The sequence below is a fragment of the Saccopteryx bilineata genome, chromosome 1 (assembly GCF_036850765.1).
Source record: "Saccopteryx bilineata isolate mSacBil1 chromosome 1, mSacBil1_pri_phased_curated, whole genome shotgun sequence".
Lineage (NCBI taxonomy): Eukaryota > Metazoa > Chordata > Mammalia > Chiroptera > Emballonuridae > Saccopteryx > Saccopteryx bilineata.
Window position 1 is genome coordinate 296,604,802 of NC_089490.1, and position 15,301 is coordinate 296,620,102.

A 15,301-nucleotide genomic window follows, 5' to 3' on the forward strand; every position below is an offset into this window, starting at 1 on the left:
ATACAACATAGTGAGTATACTCAACAATACTGTATTAACTATGTATGGTGACAAGCTGGTACAAGACTTACTGGGTGGATCATTTCCTAATATAAAATGTCTAACCACTATTTTATACACTTGAAATTAATATATTGAATGTCAATCATAATTGAAAAAGAATTTTTCACTAAAATAAAGTCATGAAAATGTAAAGTATATCATTGGGAATACAGTCAACAATATTGCAATGACTATGTGTGGTGTCAGAAGAGTACTAGACTTATTAGGGTGAGCACTTTGCAAACTATACAAATGTCTAAACACCTTGTTGTACATCTGAAACTAATATAATATTGTATGTCAGGGGTCGGGAACCATTTTGGCTGAGAGAGCCATGAACGCCACATATTTTAAAATGTAATTCTGTGAGAGCCATACAACGACCCGTGTACGTTACTCATTATCCATTAAAAATTTGGTGTTGAACCGGAGGACAGCTGTGATTGGCTCCAGCCCCCCACAACCATGCACATGAACGGTAGGAAATGAATGGATTGTAGTACATGAGAATGTTTTATATTTTTAATGTTTTTTTTATTAAAGATTTGTCTGTGAGCCAGATGCAGCCATCGAAAGAACGTCAGAGAAAATGGGGGCCTTGGAGATAGGTTCAGGGGGGTAAGCCCAGGATGAGCTGCCCCTGCCTGCTGCTCCCCTGGTGGCAAGTCTCATGGGGACCCTTAGAATAATAGAGAAAAGTACAGGTGTGATCTACAGTGAGCATGCCCAGTCAGGGACCTTTTAAAGCATTCTGACTTGGAGCCTCAAGACATCCAGAAACCTAGTACTTGTGGTATATCAATTATGTGGCACTCTACATTTGTTTTTTGTTTGTTTTGGATTTGTGTGTGTGTGACAGAGATCGAGTCAGAGAGAGGGACAGATAGGGACAGAGAGACAGGAAGGGAGAGAGATGAGAAACATCAATTCTTTGTTGTGGCTCCTTAATTGTTCATTGATTGCTTTCTCATATGTGCCTTGACTGGGGCTACAGCAGACCAAGTAACTCCTTGCTCAAGCCAGTAACCTTGGGTCCAAGCTGGTGAGCCTTGCTCAAACCAGATGAGCCCACACTCAAGCTGGCGACCTCGGTGTCTCGAACCTGGTTCCTCCGCATCCCAGTCCGACGCTCTATCCACTGTGCCACCACCTGGTCAGGCTACATTTGTTTTTAACTGTCACCAGAGTCATTTACCATTTTGGGGGTTTGGAGGCTTCTAATATCTCTGCAGAGTTAGCAGTATCTATAAGAACTGTTTGAGGAAGACTTTGGAATTGGCCAAGAATAAGAAGTCAAGTAGAAGTTCAGGTTACCAGATTTCTCAGCCAGACTGGCCAGGGACTACCCACCTTGTCCCTCACCACCACCACCAAAAAAAAGGTTGACAGGTGCAGAACAAATGCACCACATTTGAAATGGACTGTTCACTAAGCCCAACAGATACAAGAAGGTCAAGAAATAATAAAATAGTGAAAATACTAAACACTTGTCAACTACTATTTTTTTTTACAAGAGACAAACAGAGGAAGGAAGAGAGATGCGAAGCATCAATTTGTAGTTGCTGCACTTTAGTTGTTCATCGATTGCTTCTCACACGTGCCTTGATGGGGGGAGGGGGGTGCCTAGCGGAGCCTGTGACCCCTTGCTCAAGCTAGCAATGTGCAGCGACCTCAGGGCTTCGAACCTGGGAGCCCAAGTCAACAATCTACCCACTGCACCACCACTGGTCAAGCCAAGACTACTATAAACTTAATTCACTTCTCTAAGCTAGGTCAACATCCACTTAGCATGGAACTTTCAGAGCACTTGCACATAAGCCAATTCACTGGATCCCTCCAATTTAGAAGTTATGGGACAGGTCCATTTTGCCTACGAGAAAACTGAAGGTCTAAGAATTCAAATCATTTGGTTTATCCTAGTTCTTCCAACTAGCCGTCAAAGGCAAAGCTGGGAGTCAAGAACAGGGGGCACAGCAGTCTTTTAGCTCTGGTCCAAGGCATTCTCCCTATGTCCCTACTGCATTCAACATGGCCTTCTACTAAAGTCAGTAATTATTTTATTGAAGTCATTTGTACATCTGTCTTCTATATAGACTGGATGCTCCCTGAGAGTAAACATATTTTCTTTGCAACCCAGCACCAATTGAAAAGATTGGCAAGTAGGCCTGACCAGGCAGTGGCGCAGTGGATAGAGCGTCGGACTGGGATGCGGAGGACCCAGGTTTGAGACCCCGAGGTCACCAGCTTGAGTGTGGGCTCATCTGGTTTGAACAAAAGCTCACCAGCTTGGACTCGGGTCGCTGACTAGAGCAAGGGGTTACTCGCTCTGCTGAAGGCCCGCTGTCAAGGCACATATGAGAAAGCAATCAATGAACAACTAAGGTGTTGCAACTCGCAATGAAATACTAATAATTGATGCTTCTCATCTCTCTGTTCCTGTCTGTCTGTCCCTGTCTATCCCTCTCTCTGACTCTCTCTCTGTCTCTGTAAAAAAAAAAAAAAAAGATTGGCAAGTAGGTATTCAATAGTTGGACTGAACTGAACATACGAACACTAAACCTGTTTTCATTTTACATAAATAGGACATACATACAAAAATTAAATGACAAACTCAATTCAGTGACTGCACTGAAATTTAAGTTCAATTATTATATGTTATTTCTGAGTTTTATTTTGTACACATGTTATAAAACTGTTTAACAGTAGCGTTTAAGAAACTGGAACTAGGAAATGAAACCAAAGTAAAAATAACCAACTGTTAGCAATCTATATGCAGCCCTTTAATTTTCAGTCCTTCCAGAGGGCAGTGGGTGGGGACACACAACAGTTTACCTACAAATTATCAACAAGAGTCATTTTGACCAAAAAAATTTAGCTTACAACTTCCTACAGTCCAGTATGCTATAGTTGTACCTTCAGCTAAGAAACAAATTCTGTTACAATCAAGATTCTTATCAGAGGAAAAGACTTCTAAACCTCAGCTAAGCACAAACTTTTGATTTTCAATATTAATTTATTTCAATGTTTTTCAACCTTTTTTTTACATTATAGCTCCCTAAACAAGATCTTGCAGAAAATTTTCCCTAACTACCGATATCCTATATATCTATTTACATACTGTATGTTATCTACACTTTGTACCTAAAAAGAGCAAGAACTTTTTACCACCACCCCAAAACCAATTTTCAATCCCTTAAAAGATGAAATTACCCTCACTGAAAATACATGATTTACTTAATAAATATTGAGTGGTAGCTATATCCAAGCTAAGATACTATCAAAACAGCAACACAATTTAGTTTTGTACTTTACTATAAGTTTTGACTCTCAGAACTAAAATGAAAATAGAGACCTCCTTCCTAGTGTTTTTACCTAGTCAAGGGCCTGGCTCAATAAATATTTGATGACTGCATGGAAATTGTTAGAATTATAAATGTGGCAGTTACACAGCTTGTGAATGCCATTTAGCAAGACGGCCAGGATACCAAAATGTTGGCTTCATATCTAAAAAGAACTTAAGATCCAACTCACTACAACCCTGAAAAAAATACAAAACAAAGCAAAAACTTAAACTAGAACAAAGCAACAGTTTCTATTCAGTAATCTTTAACCTTCTGGGCCACAATACACCACTTTGAGTATCTGATGAAAGCTGTCCTCTTTCTCCAGGAAAATACACACACAAACACAATTGCAGAGTGTTCAGTTTCTAAACTTCATCTGTTAACTCCAATTTAAGAGCTTCTCCATTAAAGGAATATGTAAACCAAATGCAGTTTACTAAGTTTAAAAATAAGTTACTTTTTTGCCTGACCTGTGGTGGCGCAGTGGATAAAGCGTCGACCTGGAAATGCTGAGGTCGCTGGTTCGAAACCCTGGGCTTGCCTGGTCAAGGCACATATGGGAGTTGATGCTTCCAGCTCCTCCCCTTTCTCTCTCTCTCTCTGTCTCTCTCTCCTCTCTCTCTCTCTCTCTCTCTCTCTCTCTCCTCTCTAAAAATGAATAAATAAATAAATAAATGTATCTTAAAAAAAAATTTTAAAAATAAGTTACTTTTTCATTTAAATATAAGTTTGGGTTTTTTTAATTTTTTATTTATTTATTCATTCATTTTTAGAGAGAGAGAGAGAAAGAGAGGAGGAACAAGAAGCATCAACTCCCATATGTGCCTTGACCAGACAAGTGCAGGGTTTTGAACCGGCAATCTCAGTGTTCCAGGTCGATGCTTTATCCACTGCGCCACCACAGGTCAGGCTAAATATAAGTTTTTAAGCTTAAATGGATACTTAATCAGAAGCAGCTTTTTGGTAATGTAATGTACCTTAATATTAATTGTATTCTTACAGATTAGAGGTTTACCAAGCTATTAAGAGAAACATCCTATTTTCTATATATAACTATAATACCTAAATTAAAACCTCAATATTTACTAGAACCACAGATATTTTAAAATGAAGTCAGGTCCCACCTTCGGTACTTGTCCCTACACTTAAAGTGGAAGAAACACAGGACAAGCAGTCTCTTGTGTGCTGCTTCAAAGGGAGATACTCATGAAAATAAAATCTCCTAAACAAAGACCAGAGCAACTCAAACGATACCATTTACGCTAAGAGCAGAAAATTATACTGGTAGACAAAAGGGAAAGTTTACCTGGATATAAAGGAGTGATGGACCAAAAGGTTAATGTAACAGGACAAGCATGATGCCTTTAGAGTATTTTGAGACTTATATATAAACTGAAACTATAATAGTTTATTTCTTAAATATCAAAAAAACTCCACAAATGCTTCAAAATTTGATCAAAATAATTTCAAAGTATAATTCTAAAAGACAATCTCAAATGATCCATACAGGGAGGCTCAAAAGGTATAAAGTTAATAAATATCAAATATTAGTATTTTAGTCACATTATTAAAGAACCCAAGGCACTGGAAAATCTTGTTTAAAAGGTACAATCAGTGCCTGACCTGTGGTGGCGCAGTGGATAAAGCGCTGACCTGGAATACTGAGGTCGCTGGTTCAAATCCCTGGGCTTGCCTGGTCAAGACACATATAGGAGTTGATGCTTCCTGCTCTTCCCTTCTCTCTCTCTCTCTCTCTCTCTCTCTCTCCTTTCTAAAATGAATAAAGTCTTTAAAAAAATAAATAAAAGGTACAATCAGTAATCTGAAACCTGTATAATTTTGTTAACCAATGTTACCCCAATAAATTCAATAAAAAGAAAAAAAATAATTATGTGGTTAAAAAAAATCTGCCAACCCAGAATTATATACTATTGGAAATATTTTCATCAAACAAAAGAAAATTTGCTATCAGCATGCCACAGAAGTACTAAAGGGAATTCTTTAGGCAGAAGGGAAATTTCCCAGCTCAAAACACAAAAAATTGAGAGGGACTAAAACAGTATACACATGTGGGTAACGGTAAAATACTAGTAATTTTGAAGCAGCAATAGTAGCAACAGCTTTCAGAGTTTAGAACATATAATATAAAATACATGACAACAATAGCACAAAATTTAGGGCAGGTCCAAAAAAAAAAAAATACAAATGGTTCAATGAATTCCCAAAACTAATTTCTGAGATTCTGTATCTCTTCTATTTGTGTAACTACTCTTACATACACCTAAAAAATTTTAAAGTTCAAATCTTTAAAAAATATGAAGGAAATATTATTTGTATTAATAAGGAATCAAAGTTTCAAAATTCATAAGTCTTTATTATACTTTTTTGTTGTTGTTATTGTTGTTTTTTGTATTTTTCCGAACCTGGAAATGGGGAGGCAGTCAGACAGACTCTCGAATGCGCCCGACCGGGATCCACCCAGCATGCCCACCAGGGGGCGAAGCTCTGCCCATCTTGGGGCACCGCTCTGCCGCAATAAGAGCCACTCTAGCGCCTGAGGCAGAGGCCACAGAGCCATCCTCAGCGCCCGGGCAAACTTTGCTCCAGTGGAGCCTTGGCTGCAGGAGGGGAAGAGAGAGACAGAGAGGAAGGAGAGGGGGAGAGGTGGATGGGTGCTTCTCCTGTGTGCCCTGGCCGGGGATCGAACCCAGGTCCCCCGCACACCAGACCGACGCTCTACCACTGAGCCAACCGGCAGGGCCTATTATACTTTAAATTACTAAAATCTTACCATATCTTGAAATACAGGTATTGATCGACTTACGACCTATGCAACTTATGACCATTCGACTTTACAACCACAATCACTAGCCACGACTGCTCCACGACTGCTCCGCGTCTGGCAGCACAAGCATTGCCCAGCTGGGCGTACGACAGTGCTGGCCAATAAAATGTTTCGTACAGACCCTGGCCGATTGGCTCAGCGGTAGAGCGTCAGCCTGGCGTGCGGGGGACCCAGGTTTGATTCCTGGCCAGGGCACATAGGAGAAGCGCCCATTTGCTTCTCCACCCCCACCCCTCCTTCCTCTCTGTCTCTCTCTTCCCCTCCCGCAGCCAAGGCTCCATTGGAGCAAAGATGGCCCAGGTGCTGGGGATGGCTCCTTGGCCTCTGCCCCAGGTGCTAGAGTGGCTCTGGTTGCGGCAGAGCGATGCCCCGGAGGGGCAGAGCATCACCCCCTGGTGGGCAGAGCGTGGACCCTGGTGGGCGTGCCGGGTGAATCCAGGTCAGGCGCATGCGGGAGTCTGTCTGACTGTCTCTCCCCGTTTCCAACTTCAGAAAAATACAAAAGAAAAAAATGTTTCGTACATGTTTATATATTTTGATATGTTTTGCAATTGGGAAAACGTTTCCTATGGTATTTTTTACACCTGTATTTTGTATTTTTGTATGCACCTGTATTTTGTAATTTTGTATGTTTTACAAATATTAAACCAGTTGTACTGGTAATGCAGTGTTTTACTTAAACCTGACAAATGTAAAAATAAGAAACAAAATGGTGTAGAGATAATACAAATGGCATAAAATGAACAAAGAAAATTATGATATATAACAATAAAAAATTATAAAATATGACTTAAAGATTTTTATAACATCATTTCACAGTACTGTATATATAGCCTACTCAACTTACGACCAAATCGTGTTACGACCAGTCTGTCGGGACCAATCGTGGTCGTAAATCGAGCACTAGCTGCATTGAATATTTGTTGAACAAATCACTCGTCAAATTTTATGTGCAGGGATAGTGTAAATCACTGCCTTTATAGAAAGGGGAATTTTTAAAAATTATCCATCTTGGTAAGTATTGTACTTCAAAGTAGTGACGTTGGGAAATTTATTCCAAAAATGGAACTCATCTATGGGATCAATCTTCAGAGGCAGTTTAAAAGCCACACAAAAATCAGTTCCATCATCTTAAACTTGAGTATTTTACCCTAAGTATACACTATCCAGCTCAAGCACCTCCTTAGTTTTCAAGATAACAGTGAAAATATTGCAGTAGGGTTCCTGTCTCCGAGCACTAGAAACATTAGTAACTGACTCTGGCTTTTTTTTTATGCTTATTTTATTGATTTTAGATAGAGGAAGGAAGAGAGAGAGCGAGAGAGAGAGAAAGAAACATCAATCCATTCCTATATGTGCCCTGACCGGGGATCAAACCCACAACCTCTGTGCTTCGGGATAATGCTCTACAACCAAGCAATCAGGCCAGGGCTCTTGCTATCTTTAAAAATTTTAAGAGCTTTACTAGACTGTTCTTGAAGCTTACAAAATTGAAAGGTGCCTGGATAATCAGAATGGAAAGACCACCAGAGGTTAAGGAGAAAGAAGCTTGAACCACGTCAGCGAACAGTCGGATAAACACTCTGACACTACTCTGGTAGGTCTCCAAAAAAACCTCATGAGCTTTTCTGCTATCAAAAGCCAAAGCCCAGGTAGAAATTATTTAATTGGGCATGTTGATCTAGGTCTGGTGCCCACAAAGGGGAAGGGGTAAAAGCTTCAATAGGGCATCCTGGCTACACACATGGGGAAGGCTCTGCAAGACAAAACTAGGGGAAACCTTGGAGGAGGATAAAACAATCAATGTCTGCAACAGTCCAATGAGAACAACCATGGGAAAGGACTATTTCTCTTTCCATTTAGAGAACTCTGAGGCTCAGAGAGTTCAGTATATAAAATCAATGGTCCCCAACCCCCGGGCCGCGGACCGGTACCAGTCTGTGGGCCATTTGGTACCGGTCCGCAGAGAAAGAATAAATAACTTACATTATTTCCGTTTTATTTATATTTGAGTCTGAACGATGTTTTATTTTTAAAATATGACAGATTCCCTGTTACATCCATCTAAGACTCACTATTGACACTTGTCTCGGTCACGTGATACATTTGGGAGAGCTGGGCTCATCCCTAGGTGCTATTGACGCTCCCACCCTAAAGGCCGGTCCGTGAAAATATTTTCTGACATTAAACTGGTCTGTGGCCCAAAAAAGGTTGGGGACCACTGTATAAAATGACAGACACACCTCAGACCAGGACTACAGCACCGCTTCCCACTTCTGCTATCCCACAGGCTCTAAATTACACCTGGTCATTTAAAATAATCAAATCAACCTTTAATCACGAAGATTTGCTACCAACAAAGAGATTTAAAAGTATATGACAGATCTGACTTGTGGTGGCAGAGTGGATAAAGCATGAACCTGGAAAGCTGAGGTCACCAGCTTAAAACCCTGGGCTTGCCTGGTCAAGGAACATATGGGAGTTGATGCATCCTGCTCCTCCTCCCTTGTGTCTCCCCTCTCTCTCTCTCTCTCTTCTCTCTCTCTCAAATGAATAAATAAAATCTTTAAAAAAAAAAAAGTATATGATACCGGGCTGGCTGAATAGCTCAGCTGGTTAGAGCAGCAACCTGATATGCTAAGGTCCTGGGCTCAATTCCCGATCAGGGCATATACAAGAATAAACCAATGAAAGCATACGTAAGTGGAACAAAAATCTACATTTCTCAAGCAGCGCAGTGGGTAGAGCATTGACCTGGAACACTGAGGTTGCCGGCTCAAAACCCTGGGCTTGCCGGGTCAAGGCACACAGGGCAAGCAATGAACAACTAAAGGTGAAGCAACTGTGAGTTGATACTTCTCGCTCCCCCTTCTCCTCTCTCTGTAAAATCAATAAATAAAATCTTTAATTAAAAAATCTATGTTTCTCTACTTCTCTCTCTCCTCTCTCGCTAACATCAATAAAAAAACGATTTTGAGTACATGACACCAGTTATTTGAAGGAATTCTCAATGAGGCATGCGGAAAGCACTCTGACATCTATGGAAAAATCAAATAATTGGGGAAAGGAAAACACCTTAGTTCATCTGCTGCTCCTCCTCAAACACAATAAAGATTACAGAAACCGTGCCAATTATTTGGAAGTCCATTTCAAATTTAAACCTATCTGCTATTCTTGCTGTGGCCTCTTAAGAGTCACTTTAATACTTATGTCACTGACACAGGATTCTCCAGGACTCAGGCATATGTGTTTTTAAAAAACTCAGAATGGGGCTTGACCAGGCGGTGGCGCAGTGGATAGAGCGTCGGACTGGGATGCGGAGGACCCAGGTTCGAGGACCCAGGTTCGAGACCCCGAGGTCGCCAGCTTGAGCGCCGGCTCATCTGGTTTGAGCAAAAAGCCCGCCAGCTTGAGCCCAAGGTCGCTGGCTCCAGCAAGGGGCTACTCGGTCTGCTGATGGCCCGCGGTCAAGGCACATATGAGAAAGCAATCAATGAACAACTAAGGTGTTGCAACACGCAATGAAAAACTAATGATTGATGCTTTTCATCTCTCTCCGTTCCTGTCTGTCCCTCTCTGACTCTCTGTCTCTGTAAAAAAAAAAAAAACCCAGAATGGGAAATCATTGGTGTATATATATATAAAAAAAACACATGTAAGTGTACTTACATTAAAAAAAAAAATGATTACAATGACTTTAGTCACCCATCTGCTTATTGGCAAGCTGAGCCGTCTGTACCATAAAGAGGGGAGGGGAGAACACTAGGTTCAGGATGTAAGTCAAAGTAACTTTTTAAATATTGTAGATTATAAATGTGTTACAGTTGACAACTCAATGAGAATGAACAAATGACAACCCTGCACAACATGGATGAATCCCACAAAAAATGCTGAACAAAAGCAAGACACAAATGAAAAGTACAAAAATGAGCAAAATGATTTTATGTTAGTAAAGCCAAGACAGTGGTGAGCTCTGAAAACCAGGCAGAGACTTGGAAAGGAAATCCAGCAGAGCTTTGAGAGAGCTGGGCTCATCCCTAGGTGCTATTTTAACAGCTGTGTTCCGTCTAAAAATTAATCACATATATGATATTTGCACTTTTCCATAGGTTTATTATTCAACAAAAAAAAAAAATTTTTTTTTTTTTTTTAGAGAGAGAGAGAGTCAGAGAGAGGGATAGACAGGAAGGGAGAGAGATGAGAAGCATCAATCATCAGTTTTTCATTGCAAAACCTTAATTGTTCATGATTGCTTTCTCATATGTGCCTTGACCATGGGCCTTCAGCAGACCAAGTAACCTCTTGCTCAAACCAACGACCTTGGGTCCAAGCTGGTGGGCTTTTGCTCAAACCAGATAAGCCCGCACTCAAACTGGCGACCTCAGGGTCTCGAACCTGGGTCCTCCTCATCCCAGTCCGACGCTCTATCCACTGCACCACCACCTGGTCAGGCAACAAAAAATATTTTTAAAAGCCCTGCATCTCAGCTTTTTAAAAAGTCAAAGTAAAACTAATTTCACCACTTCACAATTTATTTTTCTTTCAAATATGTTTGGCCTATACATGTGTCCAGCAATAATGACCTTAGCCTTAAAATTTAGCTATGAAAAATGTTACGAGTACCCAGATATTACATACAGATGGATGCTAAGTTAAAGTAATTAAAAAGTTAAAGCAGTAACTTTACTGAAGTATATACAGGAGAGGCAAAAATAGGTTTATAGCTATACTTATTCTATTATTTATTAGTTATTGCATTATTTTCCTATAAACAACTGTAAACCTACACTTCTACCCCACCCTGTATTATGGCTAAAGTTAAGAACTTTTGTTTTTTAAGTGAAAGGAGTGGAGATAATGAGACAGACTCCCATATGCACCTGGACCAGGGTCCACCTGGCAACCCGGTCTGGGGCTGGTGAACAAATCAACCAGCTATTTCTAGCACCTGAGGCTGACTGACCACTGAGCAATCCTCAACACCTGGGGGCCACGGAGCCACTGGCTGTGGGAGGGGAAGAGGGAGAGGGAGAAGAAAAGGGAAGAGGGAGAGAGAAACAGACTGTCGCTTCTCTTGTGTGCTATGACCAGGAATCAAACACGGAACATCCATACGCCAGGCCAACGCTCTATCCACTGAGGAACCCAGCCACGGCCTAGAACTTAACATCAAATTTTGTATGTTAAAATCTAATATCAACAAGCATAAATGACTCTAGGTAAAAGAGTAATCCCTACCCCCTAAAAAGAGTGACAGAAGTTCAAGACATTGGAGGAAAACCTCCAAAGGGGAAATACACGCATGGATAGGTTGACAGACCTGGTTATTAGTACATAAGACATGAGGGCAGAAAAAAGATATACCTTAACCCCAGAAATCTAAATCTAAAAGCAATGCAAAATCCCAACTTCTCCCACCCCCACTTCAACTCCCTGCCTGCAACAGAAGAAACAAATTTCCTATGGTGGTTGCTGAAATCAGAAAGAAATGATCAGAATTAGTGAGTGCCAGTGGTAGTCAACCTGGTCCCTACCGCCCACTAGCGGGCGTTCCAGCTTTCCTGGTGGGCGGTAGTGGAGCAACCAAAGTATAAATAAAAAGATTTAACTATAGTAAGTTGTTTTATAAAGATTTATTCTGCCAAACAGCAAAAATCCGACATAAAGTACTTGGTAAGTAATTATTATTATATGCTTTAACTTGCTGTAACTCTGCTTTACAAATTTTATAAAGTAAAGTTACTTCCCTACTTTATAAATCACCATTACTGTGGAACCAGTGGGCGGTTAGAAAATTTTACTACTAACAGAGATACAAAAGTGGGTGGTAGGTATAAAAAGGTTGACTATCGACCTGTGGTGGCGCAGTGGATAAAGCGTCGACCTGGAAATGCTGAGGTCGCTGGTTCGAAACCCTGGGCTTGCCTGGTCAAGGCACATATGGGAGTTGATGCTTCCAGCTCCTCCCCCCTGTCTCTCTCTCCCTCTCTCTCTCCTCTCTAAAATGAATAAATAAAATAAAATTTAAAATTATAAAAAAAAAAAGAGTTAAAAAGGTTGACTATCGCCTGACCTGTGGTGGCGCAGTGGATAAGGCGTCGACCTGGAAATGCTGAGGTCGCCGGTTCGAAACCCTGGGCTTGCCTGGTCAAGGCACATATGGGAGTTGATGCTTCCTGCTCCTCCCCCCTTCTCTCTCTCTCTCTCTCTCTCTCTCTCTCTCTCTCTCCTTTCTAAAATGAGTAAAAAAATTAAATAAAAAAATTTTAAAAAAAGGTTGACTATCCCTGGGACCCTGACCATGACATGTCAAAGTGTAGTGACTCCTGACACAAACACAACAGATGATTTCAATTACCTGCCACCAAAGAACTTCAAGTTGTCTAAATTTTCCAAGTACCATTATGCTGAAACAAACAATTCAGATTATCTTCATTAAAACCTATCATAGGAAAGTAGTATATTGATAGACTTTTAGCATGAACATTTAGACTAACACATAATTGAGAAAAGAAATAAGTATTACTTCCTCACCATTAGTTTCTGACTCAAAAGTTAGTTCTAGTTTTAGTATTTTTAAGTTTTAGTTTTACATGCAGAACATACCCTCACAGACAAGTCTCAAAATCTATAAAACTAAAATGTCCACTCGGAATGAAGATGACTTGTTTTCTTCATTTTGCTTTTACTTTTTCTAAAATGTTACTTTTGTCCCAAAGGAAAAATATGTTTATTATAAATTTGAGAAAATGTTTTGTCCTGGCCTGGTGGCTCAATTTGTTAGAACTTCATCCTGACATGCCAGGTTCGATCCCTGTTCAGGGCACATACAGGAATCATACAATGAATGCATAAATAAGTGGAACAACAAATCGATGTTTCAGTGAGTCTCTCTCTCTTGAAAATCAATCCATAAACTTGTTTTAACTGAAAAGAAAAATGTTTATTACTAAGATTCTAAATTGTGAAGCCTAAAAAAAGCAAGTTAAACACTTTTTTAAATTGCTTTTCTAGAACCTAGGTATCTAGTTTATTTTTCCAAAGAACAAAAAGAAATTCCACATATAGCCGAGGCCCACTTTGCAGCCAAAAGTAATCATTTTTCATGTGATAATAGCTGTCAAACCTGAGTAAATGGAAAACCTAGGTATTGCAAATGCTCAAGGTACACTTCAGTTTATTAGATCACTAAATATCAGGAGTCCACCAAAAGTCCATACAACCTCAGCTATATCTGATAAGTTCTGGTGAAGTAAGACAATGTTGTTTCATAAGGATTAAATATGAATTGCCAAAATGTACTTACAATCAAAACAAAACTTAGGTACGCCTGAAACTAATAAATTTTATGTCAGTCATAATTTTAAAATAAATTTTAAAAAAGAAAAAACTGACTTTTGTATCTGACTCAAAATGTTTGTGTTGCCTCTGCTTAGAGGAAACAAGTCTCTGAACCCATCCTATCACATAGGATTTAGACTAACCATCTCTCTCCTACTCTGGAAGCCTCTAAAAATAACATTTTTGAAGATTATGTGATAAAGCAAATAGTGCAAAATGTTAATGACAGGACCTAGGCGATGAATACATAAAGTGTACACTGTAGCATTTTTTTCCAACTTCTCTATGTGCGAAAATTTTCCTAAGATATGTGGGTAAAAATAACCTTTCTGAGTCAGAACTTAAGAGTAATACCTACAGCAACTTGAGGCCTTTCATCAAGTCACAAACCTAGCATTTCAGGCACCCCACGAAAAAGCCCTTCTTTAAGAAGGCAAGACTTTCTGGATATCAGTCAACTGATCAAATGTAAACGCGATGCTAAAAATAACCTCACCCAAAGCAAGTTTACCTAGAAAGTCCTTTTCCCGTGGGCGCCAAGAGGATTCTATTGGACTTTGAACTTTATCAGTAAAACTACTTTGCCTCCATTACCATTTCACCGACATTTTTAAAAATTCCAAACAGTACACCTTAAGCTTTTTAAAAAAAAAAAAAAAAATCTCCCAGACAGCAGATCCGTGGAGCCCTCCCAGGTCGGAAACCCTGCAAAACTCAGGAGTCGGGGCGCGGGTGGTGCCAGGTGCTGCACTCTAACCGGCGGTCTCCAGGTGGGGACGGTGCCCGGGGCTCCCCGGGATACCTGGGCACGCGGAGAGGGGCCAGGGAGCCGTGCAGGCGGCCAGAGGCCGGAACGCACGGGGCGGTGTGAGAGGAGGAAGGGAAAACCCGAGCACTCGGCGCGGGCAGGACCCGGAGGCCCCAGGCGAGCCGGGCGCTCCCGGCGCGGGACTCGCGAGCTCGCAGGGCAGACGCACGGGCCCCGCGGCCGCCCCCGCCCTGCCCGCACCTCTCGGTCCTTGAGGCCCAGCAGGAGCACCTCCTCCATCAGGGTCAGCCGCGTTTCCTTGGAGTCGCCCTTGTCGTCGTCGTCCTGCTCGTCGCGACGGCTCTGCGCGTCGTCCTCGCCGCTGCCGCCGCCGCCGCCCGCCGCCCGCTCCTTGTCGGCGGCGCTGCGGGAGGCCTCGGTGCGCCTCTGCACCAGGCCCGAGCTGCGCTGGGTCAGCGAGGTCATGGCTCCGGCTGAGGCGCCCGCCGGGCCGGGAGGGACGCGGGACCTACCGGGCCGCCCTCCTGCTCTCCCCGCGGCCCCCGCCCCGGCCTTCCGTGTTAGTCCCGAGCGCCGGGGCGACGTCCGGCGGCAACGGGTGCAGGGATGGGCATGGGGAGATGGCTCCGAGCGGGGCGGGCGGGCCGGCGGCGGCGCGGCGCGAGCGGGATCCTTCCTGCGGCCGCAGCCCTGGAGGCAGCCCGAGCTCCGCGGCGGCGGCGGCGCCTTTGCAATATGGCGGCGCCGGCTGACGTCACCGGAGGATGTGGCACCGCCGGCGTGGGGCGGCCGGAGGACGCCGGAAGCGGCGGGCGGGGCCACGGGCCGCGCCCCCTCCCGCGAGGGTCTCCGCCGGCCTTGGCCTTTCCTCCGCGTCCCGTCGCCGCTCGGCCTGCAGTCGCCTCCCGCGTCGTGTCTGCCTTCCGTCCGCCTCCCTCCTCGTTTCTGAAGCAACCAAGG

General features: G+C 42.4%; 1 protein-coding gene across 1 annotated transcript in view; it reads right to left on the reverse strand.

Moving 5' to 3' along the window:
- The window catches only part of GOLPH3 (golgi phosphoprotein 3), a 49,995-nt gene extending 35,187 nt beyond the window's left edge, over window positions 1-14,808 (reverse strand). Inside the window, exon 1 of the mRNA XM_066244256.1 lies at window positions 14,582-14,808. Coding sequence (XP_066100353.1) covers window positions 14,582-14,806 — 225 coding nt within the window. The 5' untranslated portion in view covers window positions 14,807-14,808. The remainder of the gene's footprint in view (window positions 1-14,581) is intronic.
- Window positions 14,809-15,301: the final 493 nt, after the last annotated feature.